Here is a 16,052-nt window from a genome sequence, read left to right on the forward strand (position 1 = left end):
AGATCCAAGGTACGACTGTACCTGTTTGGGCAATCTTTTTCCATAGAAAAGCCAGCTTGTGATTTAATGAACACCATTGTCAATAAAACAAAAGGTATTCTGTGAGCTTCTTCAGCCCTCTGGCTGCCCCTTCATGAAATCAAATCAGCTACGAGCCGCACAATTCACCTGCGACAACCCTTGAAGTTATTCACTGGCGCTCCCTGTCTGTGCCTCCAATTGCTCACTTTGGAGTTTGCTCTCGCCGGCTGACAACTCACAGCACATGAGCCACATGGTCCAGAGTCCAGGCAGACAAAAACAACCCAGATTCCCCCTTCGCAGCTGAGCTACTGGCAAGAGGGCCTCTATTCCCTACAGATCCACACAACACCCTCCTTGGACAAAATGGAGTATATAAACGCCCTGGTGCCATCGACATTGTTAAAGTGAGTACTGATTTATTTATCTATCCTACCTTCCTTCTCCAAGGAGCTCAAGGGGGGGTGTACATGGTTCCCTCCCTCCTCACTTAATCCCCACGAAAACAACCCTGTGAGATAGGTTAGTCTGAGGGTCCAACACTCTTAACCGTTACAGGCTATTGGCATACCCTCCAACATTTCTCTGATGAAAATATGGTTGTCCAATTCCATAATAATAATAATAATAATAATAATAATAATAATAATAATAATTGTATTATTTATACCCCACTCATCTGACTGGGTTGCCCCAGCCACTCTGGGCAGTTTCCAACATATATAAAAACATAATAAACCATTAAACATTTTTTTAAAAAAAACTTCCCTATACGGGGCTGCCTTCAGATGTCTTCTAAAGGTTGTATAGTTACTTATCTCTTTGGCTCAGGGGTCGTATAACTCCAGACCCTCCAGCATTTCTCCCATGAAAATAGGGGTGTCCCAAGGAAAAGCGGGGCATTCCGGGATCAAATAAAAAACCGGGACGGCTTCTGTAAATCCGAGATGGTCCCTAGAAAATAGCGACACTTGGAAAGGATGCATTGGAGGAGTGGGGCCCTGGATGGAGGCTTCTGAGTTTATACCTTGGGCATGCAGTACTTCCTACCACCCTTTCCGCGCTTCCTTACAATCCTTTAGCCAAACCCGTCTGCTGAGGTCTGAAGGATCATCCGCCTTCTAACAGCAAGCTCAGCTTGTGAGAGCAGATATAGCCAGTATGGGGCCAATGGGAAACATGTGGGGGGAGATTGGAATGCTTCGGGGAACCCCAAGCTTTGTACAAGTACAAAACATCTTAGGAGGGAACTAAGGTGAAGGACCCCTGGATGGTTAAGTCCAGTCGAATTTGACTATGGGGTTGCAGCGCTTTCAGGCCGAGGGAGCCGGCGTTTGTCCACAGACAGCTTTCCGGGTCATGTGACCAGCAGGACTAAATGGCTTCCGGCGCAACGGGACACCATGGCAGAAACCAGAGCGCATGAAAACGCAATTTATTTTCCCACCACAGTGGTCCCTATTTATCTACTTGCGCTAGTATGCTTTTGAACTGCTAGGTTGGCAGGAGTTGGGACAGAGCAATGGGAGCTCACCCCGTTGCGGGGATTCGAACTGCCAACCTTATGATCAGCAAGCCCAAGAGGCTCAGTGGCTTAGCGGGGACCTAAGATGACGACAGTCCGTTGCAGGGGGTTGGACTAAATGACTCTTGGACTCGCTTCCAACTCTACAATTTTATGAAAAATGCAGGTCACTGAGGACTAAGCAGGCTCAGTGGCCCCCAAACCCTGACTGGGAGGAGCAGAAAATTAGAGGTGAGGGAGAGAGAGGGAGGAAATGAATAAGACCACTCCACGCTGCAACATTTTGCTGCAGGTCTCCCATTAAACCCAAGCAAACAACGGCGTTGTCCACAGAACACGAATGAGCAAAATTCCCTGATTGAATTCACCGGTCTTTTATCTGACGTTCCGCCCAAGAAATAAGGGGTTTTGCTTTACTTGAAGAGCTAGCTGTCCTGTGGGCTGGCGTCAGAGCCCAAATCCGCTAGCACCTCCTTCGCCTCTTCCTCCTCTTGGAATTTGGACTTTGGCATCAAAATTCCAGGGACCCGAAGAGACCGTGATAAGCATTTCCACGTAGGCCTAATAAATTGCGTCTTTTCGTGTACTCTGGTTGCAAGCTGCATAAGGGGCCAATGACAGCTGGATAGCTCAGCTGATTAGAGCGTGGCGCTGATAATGCCAAGGTTATAGGTCTGACCCCTCTGTATGGGGCAGCTGCATATTCCTGCAAGATGATTCTCAGGGTTCCTTCCAACTTTACAATTCTACAGTTCTATAACCCTATGGATTAAAGAGTTTTGAATGCAGTAGATAGAGGCAGGATACACAGAGGGCCCTCCAGACCAGTGTCATTGATGCAATCATAGTGCATAAGCACTGCCTTACTCCTGGATCATTCCACTTTACAAAGTATTATTTCACAGAATCATAGGCCAGATTTCAGAAGAAAGTTACAGGGCATGCAACCAGAAAAAAAGCAGGCAGAGTACTTTTCCAAAAAAACAACACCCAGAGTCCTTTTCGTTGGGGATAATTCAGATGGAAATTCCCAGGTGTCAAAAAAAGTTATTTATGTATACCACTACTGCGGCCCATGTTTTGTTAGCCCCAAAATGGAAAACGAACGAGGTCCCAACTGAAGAAGAATGGCAACTTCAACTGATGGTCTATACGCAGCTTGAGGACCTAATATATATAGGGTGAGTTTTTTAAAAGAGGCCCCGTGGAACATGTGTACTCTGTATCCATGGTGCCTCTTTTAAAGGACTCACCCTGTAGAATAAGAGGACAAGAAGAACATACGTTTAAAGAAGACTGGAAAATCCTTATTGATATATAGGGGGGAATTGTGCACACTTGAAAAATCTGGAAGCATTAAGATAAATTCAACAGTGTAAACAAGTTTTGATGGATGTAATAATGGATTACTGAATGGTTTCGTTTATGTAAAATATGCAGGGATTTATGATACGTAAAATAGACCATGGAAGAAGAAGAAGGGAAGTATTGACATTTTAAGGTTGTTTAAATGAATATTCTAAATTGTAAAACAGAAAATTTAATAAAAATTATACAGTGGTACCTCGGCTTAAGTACTTAATTTGTTCTGGAGGTCCGTTATTAACCTGAAACTGTCCTTAACCTGAGGTACCACTTTAGCTAATGGGGCCTACCACTGCCGCTGTGCCGCCGACGCACGATTTCTGTTCTCATCCTGAAGCAAAGTTCTTAACCCGAAGTACTACTTCCGGGTTAACGGAGTCTGTAATCCAAAGTGTTTGTAACCCAAGGTGTTTGTAACGCGAGGTACCACTGTACACACACCAAAAAAAGTAAGAAAACAGGCAGAAACAGCATTTGCAGGCAGAAACAGCATTGGGTCGTGTATAACCGTCCTGATAACATCATGAGTGCAAATCATCACAACCGAAAGGGCACCTGGACGAACCCAGATCATTACCAAAAGTTCAGTTTCTCTGTTAGGGTGTTGACCTTCCTCCGGGACACTTTGCACATGCTCAGAGGCACGCTATGGCAGCCAGGTTGGGACCTTCTGAGCAACCTCTCTCTCTCTCAGGTCAGTGTCGAGTGCGAGCTCAGAACTCACCCGGCGTGTCTGGGCTCCGAGTCCCCCAACCCAGAGGCCATTCCGGGTCTGTGACCACAAGCGCAACGTCCGCAAAGGTCTGACTGCAGGGACCTTGCAGGAGCTGTTGATCAAGGTGAGCACCCCTTCCCTCCCGCCAATTTTCCAGCCTCCACTTCTGACGCCAAGGCACTGCCAGTCCACACTTGGCTGGCAAGCCCTTGGGTAAAGCTACTCCTCTTCACCCTCCCTTTTATCATCTGCGAAATGAAGGTCTCTGCTTGTGTGTTTTCTTGTTTCGCCAGGCAAGGGAGACCCTGCTGATCTCCAGCATCGTTTCCTTGGTGCTGGAAGAAGATGGCACCGTTGTGGAAACAGAGGAATTCTTTGACGTCCTAGACGATAACACGGCCTTGATGGCGCTGGAGAAAGGGCAGAAATGGAGCCACGCCAGGGTAAGCAAAAGGGTGTTGAATGGAAGGCCAGCGGAAAATTACAGACTTCCTTTCCATAAGAATTCTAAAGCTTCATAAATAAAATGAATGTTCCTAAGTGCACAAGATAAATACATATAGGTAAGTACTGCATGTCTGAAAGAGTACAGGAGAGCAATCCTGAAGCCACTTTGACTCTTAATAATAATTTTATTTATTCATTCATTCATTCATTCCCCTCCCATCTGGCTGAGGTTCCCCAGTCACTCTGGGCGGCTCCCAACAGAATATTAAAAGCATGATGAAACATCAAACATTAAAAACTTCCCTAAACAGGACTGCCTTAAGATGTCTTCTAAAAGTCAGGTAGTTGTTTATTTCCTTGACATCTGATGGGAGGGCGTTCCACAGGGCGGGCGCCACTGAGAAGGCCCTCTGCCTGGTTCCCTGCAACCTCGCTTCTCGCAGGGAGGGAACCGCCAGAAGGCCCTCAGAGCTGGATCTCAGTGTCCGGGCTGAACGATGGGGGTGGAGATGCTCCTTCAGGTATACAGGGCCGTTTAGGGCTTTCAAGGTCAGCACCAACACTTTGAATTGTGCTCGGAAACATACTGGGAGCCAATGTAGGTCTTTCAGGACTGCTGTAATATGGTCTTGGCAGCCACTCCCAGTCACCAGTCTAGCTGCCGCATTCTGGATTAGTTGCAGTTTCTGGGTCACCTTCAAAGGTAGCCCCACGTAGAGCGCATGGCAGTAGTCCAAGCGGGAGATAACCAGAGCATGCGCCACTCTGGCGAGACTCTCTCAGCCTGTGTAACAGATGGAGCTGGTAGACAGCTGCCCTGGACACAGAATTGACCTGCGCCTCTATGGACAGCGGTGAGTGAGTCCAACAATTCTATGATTCTATCTGTGTCATACAGGGCAGCGGCCGGTCCTATGCGCTCAGCGGGGAGAAACCGAGGAACAGCCGTGACATTGCCCGCATCACCTTTGATGTCTACAAGCTCAACCCCCGCGACCTCTTTGGCAGCCTGAACATCTCGGCCACTTTCTACGGACTCTACTCCATGAGCTGCGACTTCAAGTGTCTGGGGCCCAAGAAGGTGCTAAGGTGGGTCTGGGAACCAGCTTCCCCCACATCTCCCCTGACAGACGGCCATCCAATCTCTGCTTAAAACCCTCTGAGGAAGGAGAGTCCACCACCTCACCTCCATTGTCAGAAAGTTCTTCCTGATGTTGAGTCAGAATCTCCTTCCTTGTAAGCTTGAAACCATGGATTCAGGTGTTACCCACCAGAGCAGGAGGAAACATTAGTCATTTAGTCGTGTCCGACTCCTTGTGACCCCCCTGGACCAGAGCACGCCAGGCACTCCTGTCTTCCACTGCCTCCCGCAGTTTGGTCTAACTCATGTTCGTAGCTTCGAGAACACTGTCCAACCATCTCGTCCTCCGTCGTCCCCTTCTCCTTGTGCCCTCCATCTTTCCCAACATCAGGTCTTTTCCAGGGAGTCTTCTCTTCTCATGAGGTGGCCAAAGTCTTGGAGCCTCAGCTTCAGGATCTGTCCTTCCAGTGAGCACTCAGGGCTGATTTCCTTCAGAATGGAGAGGTTTGATCTTCTTGCAGTCCATGGGACTCTCAAGAGTCTCCTCCAGCACCAGAATTCAAAAGCATCAATCAGCCTTCTTTATGGTCCAGCTCTCACTTCCATACATCACTACTGGGAAAACCATAGCTTTAACTATACGGACCTTTGTCCGCAAGGTGATGTCTCTGCTTTTTAAGATGTTGTCTAGGTTTGTCATTGCTTTTCTCGCAAGAAGCAGGCATCTTTTAATTTAGTGGCTGTCACCATCTGCAGTGATCATGGAGCCCAAGATAGTAAAATCTCTCACTGCCTCCATTTTTGGGAGGGGATTAGCTCACAGTTGTGCAGCTTCTTTTGCAAAGGGGAAAAGCCCCCTTTTTTTTGAGGATTAGCTCAAAGTTGTTGAGCTTACTTTGCAAAGGGAAAAAATCCTGTTTTTATGGGGTTCAACTTATAGTTCTGCAGCTTCTTTAGGGGAAAAAAGGCAGCCATTTCTACAGTTTCCAGACAGCTAATCTATTCAGCCAGTCACATGTCGCTTGGAAAACAAAAAGCCTCCGTCTGCAGAACATTCAACAATGGAGGCCTGGGCAAGGGGCCGGAAAGGGAGCCATCGATCGACCACACATTCGCTCCATAAGACGCACAGACATTTCCCCTTACTTTTGAGGAGGAAACAAGTGCGTCTTATGGAGCGAAAAATTCGGCAAATTCCATAAATAAAATAATAAAATTAAAATTAATTTAGTCTTCTGAGCCGCTCTGAGATCTACAGATGAAGGGCGGCATACAAATTTAATAAATTATAATAATGCAAAACAACAACAGCAACCAAGCACTAATATAATCTGTTCCCTTTTCCTTTCCTCCCAAGGGAGATCTTGCGTGTGGCATCCACCGTCATGCATGGCATCGGGCACATTCTTCTTGGGGCATCCCACTACATCCGCCGGATCCTGGACGGGGGCGAGAACTGGCACTCGCATGCCCGCGTGAGCTACGAACGCTGAAAGCTGCCACCCTCCTCTTCCAATCTCTCCTGAGACAAGATTCCTTCCAGACACCTGCTCTTTCAGCTCCAAAGAAATCCCAGATCTCTGTTTCGGTTGGGGATGTTGATTAAAAAGGGTATAGTGGTACCTTGGTTCTCAAACTTAATCCGTTCCGGAAGTCCATTCCAAAACCAAAGCGCGTTCCAAAACCAAGGCACGCTTTTCCCATAGAACGTAATGCAAAATGGATTCATCCGTTCCAGACTTTTAAAAACAACCCCTAAAACAGCAATTTAACGTGAATTTTACTATCTAACGAGATGTCTGATCCATAAAACGAAAGCAAGAACCAATGTACTGTACTATAAAATAAATAACAGTACAGTGGTACCTCGGGTTAAGTACTTAAATTCATTCTGGAGGTCCGTTCTTAACCTGAAACTGTTCTTAACCTGAAGCACCACTTTAGCTAATGGGGCCTCCTGCTGCTGCTGCGCCACCGGAGCAAGATTTCTGTTCTCATCCTGAAGCAAAGTCCTTAACCTGAGGTACTATTTCTGGTTTAGTGGAGTCTGTAACCTGAAATGTATGTAAGCCGAGGTACCACTGTATTGTAGGTGATAAAAATTTTAATTGTTTTTTTTTTCTTCTTACCTGCACTGATGATAGTCAGCTTTTATCCATTTCTGCAGTCACACAATCAATCAATCAGTAGCTGAACTGGGTTCCACACAGTCACAAAAACAAATGAACCGAAAAAGCCTCAGAAACAAAAACGCAAAATAAATAGCAAAAACAAAAGCGCCAAACTTAATCCGTTCCAGAAGTCTGTTTGACTTCTGAAATGTTCGGAAACCAAGGCGCAGCTTCTGATTGGTGCAGGCGCCCCAGAAACAATAGCCAACAGCCGCATCGGACGTTCAGCTTCTGAAAAACGTTCAAAAAGCGGAACACTTACTTCTGGGTTTTCGGCGTTTGGGAACCAAGGCATTTGAGAACCAAGGTACCACTGTATTTAATAACCAAACACACAGGAAACCTTGAACCAGACCTTCCTTTTGGCACAGAGGAGATGGCTGGGGAGGTGGCGAATAGCCGCCGAGTGGCAGGTTCTGCCAGCTTAACAGAGATGCAACATGAGGAAATCTGTTGCCTGCTAGATGTTGCGGGACTACAATTCCCATCATCCCTGAGCGCTGTCTGGAGCCGGTGGAGAGTTCAGCATCCGGAAGACTCCTGCTGGTTTGCCCAATGCATTATTTCTCCAGTGCTTCCCTCGCAAAACCGACCCAAAGCGACTCACAAGGCAAGCGCTAGAATCGATTGCAGCAAATAAACGAATAAAAACCTTTTTTAAAAAAAGCATTTGCACAAACGAAAGGTCTTAGAGAGGCTGAAAAGAGACCTTAGAAATCACAGAATTGGAAGTTGGAAGAGAAAACAAGGGTCATCTAGTCCAACCCCCTTTTGCCCAACATGGGGCTCGAACCCTCGAACCTTATTGCTAATCTTGCATTGCAAGGATGGCATTTTGTTGATGCTTAAAAGCGAAGGGCATGGCAGTGCCAAGGAAGAAATGGCTCTCTTATCTATTAAGCAAGAAAATAGAGTAAACTTTATTGAACTGTCTCCACAAATCTTTAAAAACACAAAATGCATAACAACCAAAGATCCATTTGGGAGCAGACAAGAGGAGCAAAGTGCAGAGTGGCGGCATTTCCCCTGCTCTGAACAATCCTCCTGGTTCTCTGTGGTTTGGGAGAGGCTCACAGCACCCCCTAGAGGGCACCAGCACCTTGTTTTCATTCAGCCCTGACCACCCGCCAACGGCATCTTCCCAATTCAGTCCTCCAGGATTTCAGAGAACAGCTCCCGCCGTTTCTTCTTCGCCTTGTGGTGGCGCTCCCAGTCTTGGCGGCGCTTGAGGAAGTGGGTCAGGGAGAAGTTGCGGACCAGGAAGTGCCCGAAGGGGTCGTTCTTCAGCCGTGCTTCTTGCTCTGCTAGAAATTGTGGGATGGGGAGAGAAGAAGAAGCAGTCTTTAAGACCTAAAGAGCACAGTGGGGAGGGGGATCTCCAGGGTTAGGGTTTCATGAAAAGCCTAAAACCCTGAAGAGCATCTGCCTGGAAGTTGGGGGGGTAGGGGGGGGCCTAAACGGCTTCGGTCCTGTATACCTGAAGGAGCGTCTCCACCCCCATCGTTCTGCCCGGACACTGAGGTCCAGCGCTGAGGGCCTTCTGGTGGTTCCCTCATTGCGAGAAGCAAAGCTACAGGGAACCAGGCAGAGGGCCTTCTCGGTGGTGGCGCCCGCCCTGTGGGACGCCCTCCCACCAGATGTCAAAGACTACCAGACTTTTAGAAGACATCTGAAGGCAGCCCTCTTTAAGGAAGCTTTTAATGTTTAACAGACCACTGTATTTTAATACTCTGTTGGAAGCCGCCCAGAGTGGCTGGGGAAACCCAGCCAGATGGGCAGAGTATAAATAATAAATTCTATTCTATGTTGAGAAATGTATGAAATTCATTTCATTTTGTTTATTAGGCTTGTTAATCGTTTGTCACCCGAAGGTATCTAAGCGATTCACAGCAAAGAAAAATATACAGTGGTACCTCGGGTTATATACACTTCAGCTTACAGACTCCGCTAACCCAGAAATAGTACCTTGGGTTAAGAACTTTGCTTCAGGATGAGAACAGAAATCGTGCTCCGGCGGCATGGCGGCAGCAGGAGGCCCCATTAGTTAAAGTGGTACCTCATGTTAAGAACAGTTTCAGGTTAAGAATGGACCTCCGGAACGAATTCAGTACTTAACCCAAGGTACAGTGGTACCTCGGTTGCCGAACGTAATCCGTTCCGGAAGACTGTTCGACTTCTGAAATGTTCGACAACCGAGGCACAAAGAGCAGCCTGCATTTTCAATGGGGAAAAGGGGGGGGGACCCAGCAGAAGCCATTCAACTTCCGAAAAGCATTCAAAAACGGAAGCAAACGCTTCCGGGTTTTCGGTGTTCGAAAACCGAGGTAGCACTGTATAATACATAACACCTTAGGGGGGGAATATTTCATATAACGTAATATCAATTTAAAAAGAACGTACTCAACTAATAAACAAAGCAATAATCAGACCCATTAATGATCAAATGAACAAAAATAAACAAAACTTCCATCTTCCCCCTAGTCTAAAATTCATTCACATCAAAGCAACAATTCCCCCCGTTGTTTTTTTCCTCCCCAAGCTACCCAGAGGTCTGGCGTCAATGCAAATCAGTGGTGCCCATTTCGCAGAAGAAAAACTGGCAACACTCAGGGACCCTCCCCCAAAAGAAAGTTCAAATAAAAAACCAGGGCGGGTAGGAGACCTTGGTGGGTGCCAAAGACTGCTACGTTGCACATGGATGCCACACTGGGGTCCCCAGGATAATATTGGCAGCGATCACAGATTCATAGAAATGTAGAGTTGGAAGGGACACCCCAGCGATCATCTAGTCCAACCCTCTGCAATCACAGCTAATCACAGGAGGATCAACAGCCTAGGCAAGAAGGCAACTGGGGGAGGAACACTGCCTAAGGCCAGGGGTCACTTCAAATATCCGAAAAACAGGTGCCAAGTACAGTGGCACCTCAGGTTACAGACGCTTCAGGTTACAGACTCCGCTAACCCAGAAATAGTGCTTCAGGTTAAGAACTTTGCTTCAGGATAAGAACAGAAATCGTGCTTTGGCGGCGCGGCGTCAGCAGGAGGCCCCATTAGCTAAAGTGGTGCTTGAGGTTAAGAACAGTTTCAGGTTAAGAACGGACCTCCGGAACGAATTAAGTACTTAACCTGAGGTACCACTGTACAGCAGATGCTTGGGTTGTGAACGTGATCCGTGCAGGATGCACGTTCTCAACCCGCAGCGTTCGCAACCTGCGTCTGCGCACACATGGGTTGCGATTTGGCACTTCTGCGCATGTGCAAAGCGCGATTTAACACTTCTGCGCATTTCAGAACCGCCGAAACCCAGAAGTAACCTGTTCCGGTACTTCCGGGTTTCGGCGGTCCGCAACCCGAAAAAACGCAACCTGAAGCGGCTGCAACCTGAGGTATGACTGTACACCCTTGTTCCCTGCGCTGTCCAAAAAAGTAATTCTGCCAGGGTGGGTGGGTGTGAATGCAAGGAGAGGCTGGCACCCTTTGTACCATGAGTCTCTGGGCCAGGATGCAGCCCTTTCAGGGGCAGGGCAGGGCAGGCAGGGAACAGGGAAGAACGAGGGACATTTCCACCAGAGACAGCTTGAGGGAGGGAGAGAAATCGCCCACAGAGCAAACTGCAAAATTCACAGCCGCTCATGAATAAAGCTGTTGCATTTCAGACATTTTCTTGCGGGAGAGGAGACAAGAGTCATACCCAGTTCCTGCGCCATCTCTCGCTTGGCTGGCAGGGTGGCTCCGTTCCAAATGGCGTCGAGGACACGGCTCCCGTGCTTGCTGCAAGCCAGAGACACGTAGCAGCCCTGGGGATATAAAGAGGGAGTAAGGAGGGGGAGAGAGAGAGAGAGAGAGAGAGAGAGAGAGAGAGAGAGAGAGAGAGAGAGAGAGAGATTTACAGATTCTGCCCAATTCCATTTGCCCCGGTTTGTCCCCGGTCACCGAGGCCCCGCCCTTCTGTCTCTTGAGGACTAGAACCTTAAAACAACAACAACAATCTTTATTACACTCCAGAGACTCAACAAATCATTACAAAGCAATACACAATTCATACAATACAACACAGCCTACCTCCAGGTTAAACAAGCATTTTGTTCAGAATATAGGGATCATTGGTTCTTGCAACCACTGCTAAAAACTTTTTACGGTAGTAAATAACTCGGGTAAGGTACCATATAGCTGGAAACATGCTATAGTAGTCCCAATCTTTAAGAGAGGCCACCCAAATGTACCCTCCAATTATAGACCAATTAGCCTGCTCTCAATAATTGGGAAGCTGTACGCCCGATCCCTCAGCAGTAAACTGACAACTTTTCTAAATGAGCATAATATACTATCTGAAGCCCAGGCAGCCTTTCGTGAGAACCATTCAACATCAGACCACTGTCTAATGCTGTCCTTCCTAGCCGAGAAGTATGCCAGGCCTCTACAGGGTAAACTCTTCATGGCCTTCATGGATCTGAAATCAGCGTTTGACTCCATCCCCAGATCCCAGCTATGGTCCAAACTAAATCTGATTTTGCAGGACAAACGACTCCTCTTTCTTATAAAAGCCCTGTACAATGGAACCAAACTGCAGGTCTGATGCGGTCGACAGGGACAGTTATTGAACAGCATCAAGATGACTAGGGGGGGTGAGACAGGGATGCATTTTGGCCCCCACATTGTTTTGTCTATTCTTAAAACAAAAATATACAGTCTAGTGTGTTGGTATGTATATGATTTGGGGGGGGGCTGTTTTTGTGTTTTCTCTTTGTTCTTTCTTTTTTTGTTTGTTTGTTTCATTTTCTTTTTAGGTCTATAAAATTTGCATATACCGCATTTTTTGCTCTATAAGACGCACCTAGTTTTTAGAGGAGGAAAACAAGAAAAAAAATCTCTCCATCTCTGCGCAGTGTCTCTCCAGTGAAGCGGGAGGAGGAATGGAGCCCCTTCCATTTCTCCTCCCGCTTCGCTGAAGGGGCGCTGCGCAGCTCTCCCTCTCTGCACAGCGCCATTCGGTCCATAAGACGCACACACACATTTCCCCTTATAATAATAATAATTTATTATTTATACCCCAGCCATCTGGCTGGGTTTCCCCAGCCACTCTGGGCGGCTTCCAACAAAACCCTAAAATACAATAATATATTAAACATTAAATTTTAGGAGGGACATTACTTTTTAGGAGGGAAAAGGTGTGTCTTATGGAGCAAAAAATACAGTAATTTTTGTATACATGTTGGAAATTATATTATAGTAAGTCCTGTAATGTAATACGTTAACGTTTACCGATGTAATATAAGAATGTTAACAAATAAATAAAATACAAATTCCAAAAAACACAACAAAAAATCCTCAGCTGATGGGGACCTTTCTTCCAGCACCATACATTTCTGCCACAGCCCTGCCTATAGGATAGAGCCCAAGACGATGCAGAGCTTTGCCCAGCCTGAAAGTGAGCGACGTTCCTCAGCAAGGAATGCATCCTTCGGGCCAAAAGAAGATTCACACACAACACGCCTGGGACCAGCCAGATCAGCGCTCACCTTGAGCCGACGCAGCACCTTGCGCCTCTGTTTCTCGGGGACGGAGGGGCTGGCTAGGAGGGCGTCGAAGACGTGGCTGCCCGCCGGGTCGCGGGCCAGGGTGACCAGATCCTCAGGGGTCATGGCAGCCAGGCTGCGCAGAACAGCAGAGGGGTCTGCGAAGTGGAGAAGGTGCTGGAGCATCAGGGAGCCGTGGTAGGAGATGGAACTCAAGGGGCGGGATGGACCGGCCTAGCGGGGAAGAGAAGAGCGAGATTAGGCACAGCAAAGAGGAGTCAGCGCCCATAGGAATGTGAGAAGAGGCTGCTGGGTCAGGCCAATAATAATAATAATAATAGTAATAATAATAATAATAATTTATTATTTATACCCCACCCATCTGGCTGGGTTTCCCCAGCCACTCTGGGCGGCTTCCAACAAAACACTAAAATACAATAACCTATTGAACATTAAAAGCTTCCCTAAACAGGGCTGCCTTCAGATGTCTTCTAAAAGTCAGATAGTTGTTTTTCTTTTTGACATCTGGTGGGAGGGCATTCCACAGGGCGGGTGCCACCACCGAGAAGGCCCTCTGCCTGGTTCCCTCTAACTTGGCTTCTCCCAGGGAGGGAACCACCAAAAGGCCCTCGGAGCGGGACCTCAATGGCCCACCTAGCCCAGCATCCTGTTCCCACAGTGGGGGGGGGGGAGAGAGAGAGAAAAATACCAATTTAAAATACAGGTTTAAATGCCAATTAAAATGCAGCTTCATTTTAAAGTAGCTGATAAATAAAGACCATAAGAGGAGGGAAGACATAAGGGTCTGACCGAGTCCAAACCAAAGGCCAGGCGGAACAGCTCTGTCTTGCAGGCCCTGCAGAAAGATGTCAAGTCCCGCAGGGCCCTAGTCTCTTGTGACAGAGCGTTCCACCACGTCGGGGCCAGTGCTGAAAAGGCCCTGGCCCTAGCTGAAACCAATCTAACCTCCTTGAGGCTCGGAACCTCCAAAGTGTTGTTATTTGTGCACCTTCAGGTCCTCTGCAGGGCATACCAGGAGAGGCGGTCCCGTAGGTAAGTGGGTCCTGGGCCGCATAGGGCTTTAAAGGTCAAAACCAGCACCTTAAGCCTGATCCTGTACTCCACCGGGAGCCAGTGCAGTTGTTAAAGCACTGGATGAATGTGATCACGCGGAAAGGACCCCGTAAGGAGCCTCACTGCGGCATTCTGCACCCGCTGGAGTTTCTGGGTCAGCTTCAAGGGCAGCCCCGCGTAGAGCGAATTACAGTAGTCAAGCCTGGAGGTGACCATCGCGTGGATCACTGTGGCCAGATCAGGGCTGTAGATCTCCTTTTCCCCACCTGTTGCTGAGACGGACCCTCTTCCTCCTCCTGCAGGGTGTTCTCCTCGTCTTCCTCTTCGCCATAATACACCTCGTAGGCCAAGACGGAAGCAATGAGGGGGACGCAGGTCGTCTGGCGGGCCGGGGGCTCCCAGCAATGGAAGGCCTGATGCAGGATGTGAAACACAAGAGCAGTCAAGTACAACATTCCTAGAGTGAACATGTTTACACATGGGGAGGAATGTTTGTCCAGCCAGCAGGTAAACTTCCTGTTTCCTTCTGGGCTGGGACAGACTTCCTCTGCATGTGACTAGAGGTGGGCGTGGCCTCACCTGTGCAGGTAACAACAAAAGCACAGGGCAGGGCAGCCATCTCTCCCTCTTTTACTACATGCAACGAAGAAGCAACATCTGCTTAGCCAAAGATCTGCTTAGCCGAAGATGCTCTCTTGGCTTCCAGCCAAGAGAGGACAAAGGGACTGTCTCCTTATGAGATAGGTTGCAGGTGTATGTTACTTTTATAAGCTAAGTCTGCCTTCTGGGATCCGATTGTGAACTGAATGCGAGTAAACTCTTTTTATACTTTTATAGAAGACTGTGTTGTGTCTTATTATGAGGGAATATGGGGGAAATACCAGAACAGTTATTATAGTGGCTTTAGTGAGCCTGAGCAAACGCATCCGCTGAGTTTAAAAAAAGGGAATGTGACTCTGCTAAAATTGTGAACTTGTTAACACAAGTTGGAAAGGCGATAATCAAACAATATATCCTCTCCTGCATCCCTGAACATTCCCACACCTGAGAGGAGCAGAGGAGGAAACAGAGGCCATATCAGACGCAGCAAGAAGATGCGGGTTTCGGATGGAGGGGAGGAGGGACGGAAGGTTCTTACCTCCATGAGGAGTTGCAGCACCTCCTGCTGGTGAGAACCGTGTTTTCTGCAGGCTGCCAGAAGCGCTGTGATCAGCCCCAAGTGCTCACAGGCCAAGATCTCTTCCACGCCGGGGCCCAGCTCCTCAAGGATTTTTCCCAGCTGGAAGAGAGATGGGGCAGGAAGAGTCAGGCATCCTCAGTGGGGGGAGAGACAAAGCATTTCCAAGAAACGGGAGCAATGTTTGGGGCTTCAGAGGGAAGGCAGGAAACAAGAGACTAAATCGAAGCATAGAAAAATTGTGCATGGCGCCAAGGAAGTTGATACAGCGGTATCTTGGTTCTCAAACGCCTTCGTTCCCAAACGCCGAAAACCCAGAAGTAAGCGTTCTGGTTTTCGAACATTCAGAAGCTGCGCCTTGGTTTTCAAACATTTTGGAAGTCAAATGGACTCCCGGAACCGATTAGGTTTGGCGCTTTTGTTTTTGCTATTTAATTTGCGTTTTTGTGGCTTTTTTGGTTCCTTTGTTTTTGTGACTGTGTGGAACCCAGTTCAGCTACTGATTCATTGATTGTGTGACTACGTAAATGGATGAAAGCCGCCCATCCGAACGACGACTATCCTCAGTGCAGGTAAGGGGGGGCGGGAATAATTTAATTTTTTATCATCTACGATACTGTCTTATTTATTTTATAGTACGGTACATTGATCATTGCTTTCATTTTAAGGCTCAGTGGTCTCGTTAGATGGTAAAACTCATGTTAAATTGCTGTTTTAGGGGTTGTTTTTAAAAGTCTGGAACGGATGAATCCGTTTTGCATTACTTTCTATGGGAAAGCGCACCTTGGTTTTGGAACGCTTCGGTTTTGGAACGGACTTCCGGAACGGATTAAGTTTGAGAACCAAGGTACCACTGTAGAGGTTTTTCCTGCTCTCTCGTAATGTGGGGAGCCGCAAGCATCCTGTGAAGCTGAATTTTGAGTGCTTCTTCGAAGGATGCAAAGCTGCAGACTGTGGAAC

At 47.6% G+C, this 16,052-nt stretch overlaps 2 protein-coding genes across 4 annotated transcripts in view; one reads left to right on the forward strand and one right to left on the reverse strand.

The window, feature by feature from the left end:
• Positions 1-230: 230 nt before the first annotated feature.
• CIDEB (cell death inducing DFFA like effector b) lies at positions 231-6,795 on the forward strand. The gene is made up of 5 exons (XM_083581237.1): positions 231-428; positions 3,606-3,750; positions 3,920-4,069; positions 4,972-5,162; positions 6,512-6,795. The coding sequence occupies exons 1-5, from the start codon at positions 388-390 to the stop codon at positions 6,645-6,647; spliced, it is 663 nt and encodes a 220-aa protein (XP_083437363.1). The 5' UTR covers positions 231-387; the 3' UTR covers positions 6,648-6,795.
• Positions 6,796-8,214: 1,419 nt separating this feature from the next.
• The window catches only part of NOP9 (NOP9 nucleolar protein), a 31,153-nt gene continuing 23,315 nt past the window's right edge, over positions 8,215-16,052 (reverse strand). For 2 of the 3 annotated variants that reach the window (XM_083580844.1, XM_083580845.1), the window contains exons 7-11: positions 15,054-15,194; positions 14,182-14,328; positions 12,845-13,075; positions 11,017-11,122; positions 8,215-8,629 (exon numbers count right to left, since the gene is read on the reverse strand). In XM_083580844.1, the coding sequence (XP_083436970.1) occupies positions 8,472-8,629; positions 11,017-11,122; positions 12,845-13,075; positions 14,182-14,328; positions 15,054-15,194 (783 nt within the window). In that variant the 3' untranslated portion in view covers positions 8,215-8,471. Of the gene's footprint in view, positions 8,630-11,016; positions 11,123-12,752; positions 12,785-12,816; positions 13,076-14,181; positions 14,329-15,053; positions 15,195-16,052 lie in introns of those variants that run through there. The other variant, XM_083580848.1, reaches the window with a different exon arrangement.

This window comes from Podarcis filfolensis (genome assembly GCF_964270895.1).
Source record: "Podarcis filfolensis genome assembly, chromosome: 13".
Taxonomy (NCBI): domain Eukaryota; kingdom Metazoa; phylum Chordata; class Lepidosauria; order Squamata; family Lacertidae; genus Podarcis; species Podarcis filfolensis.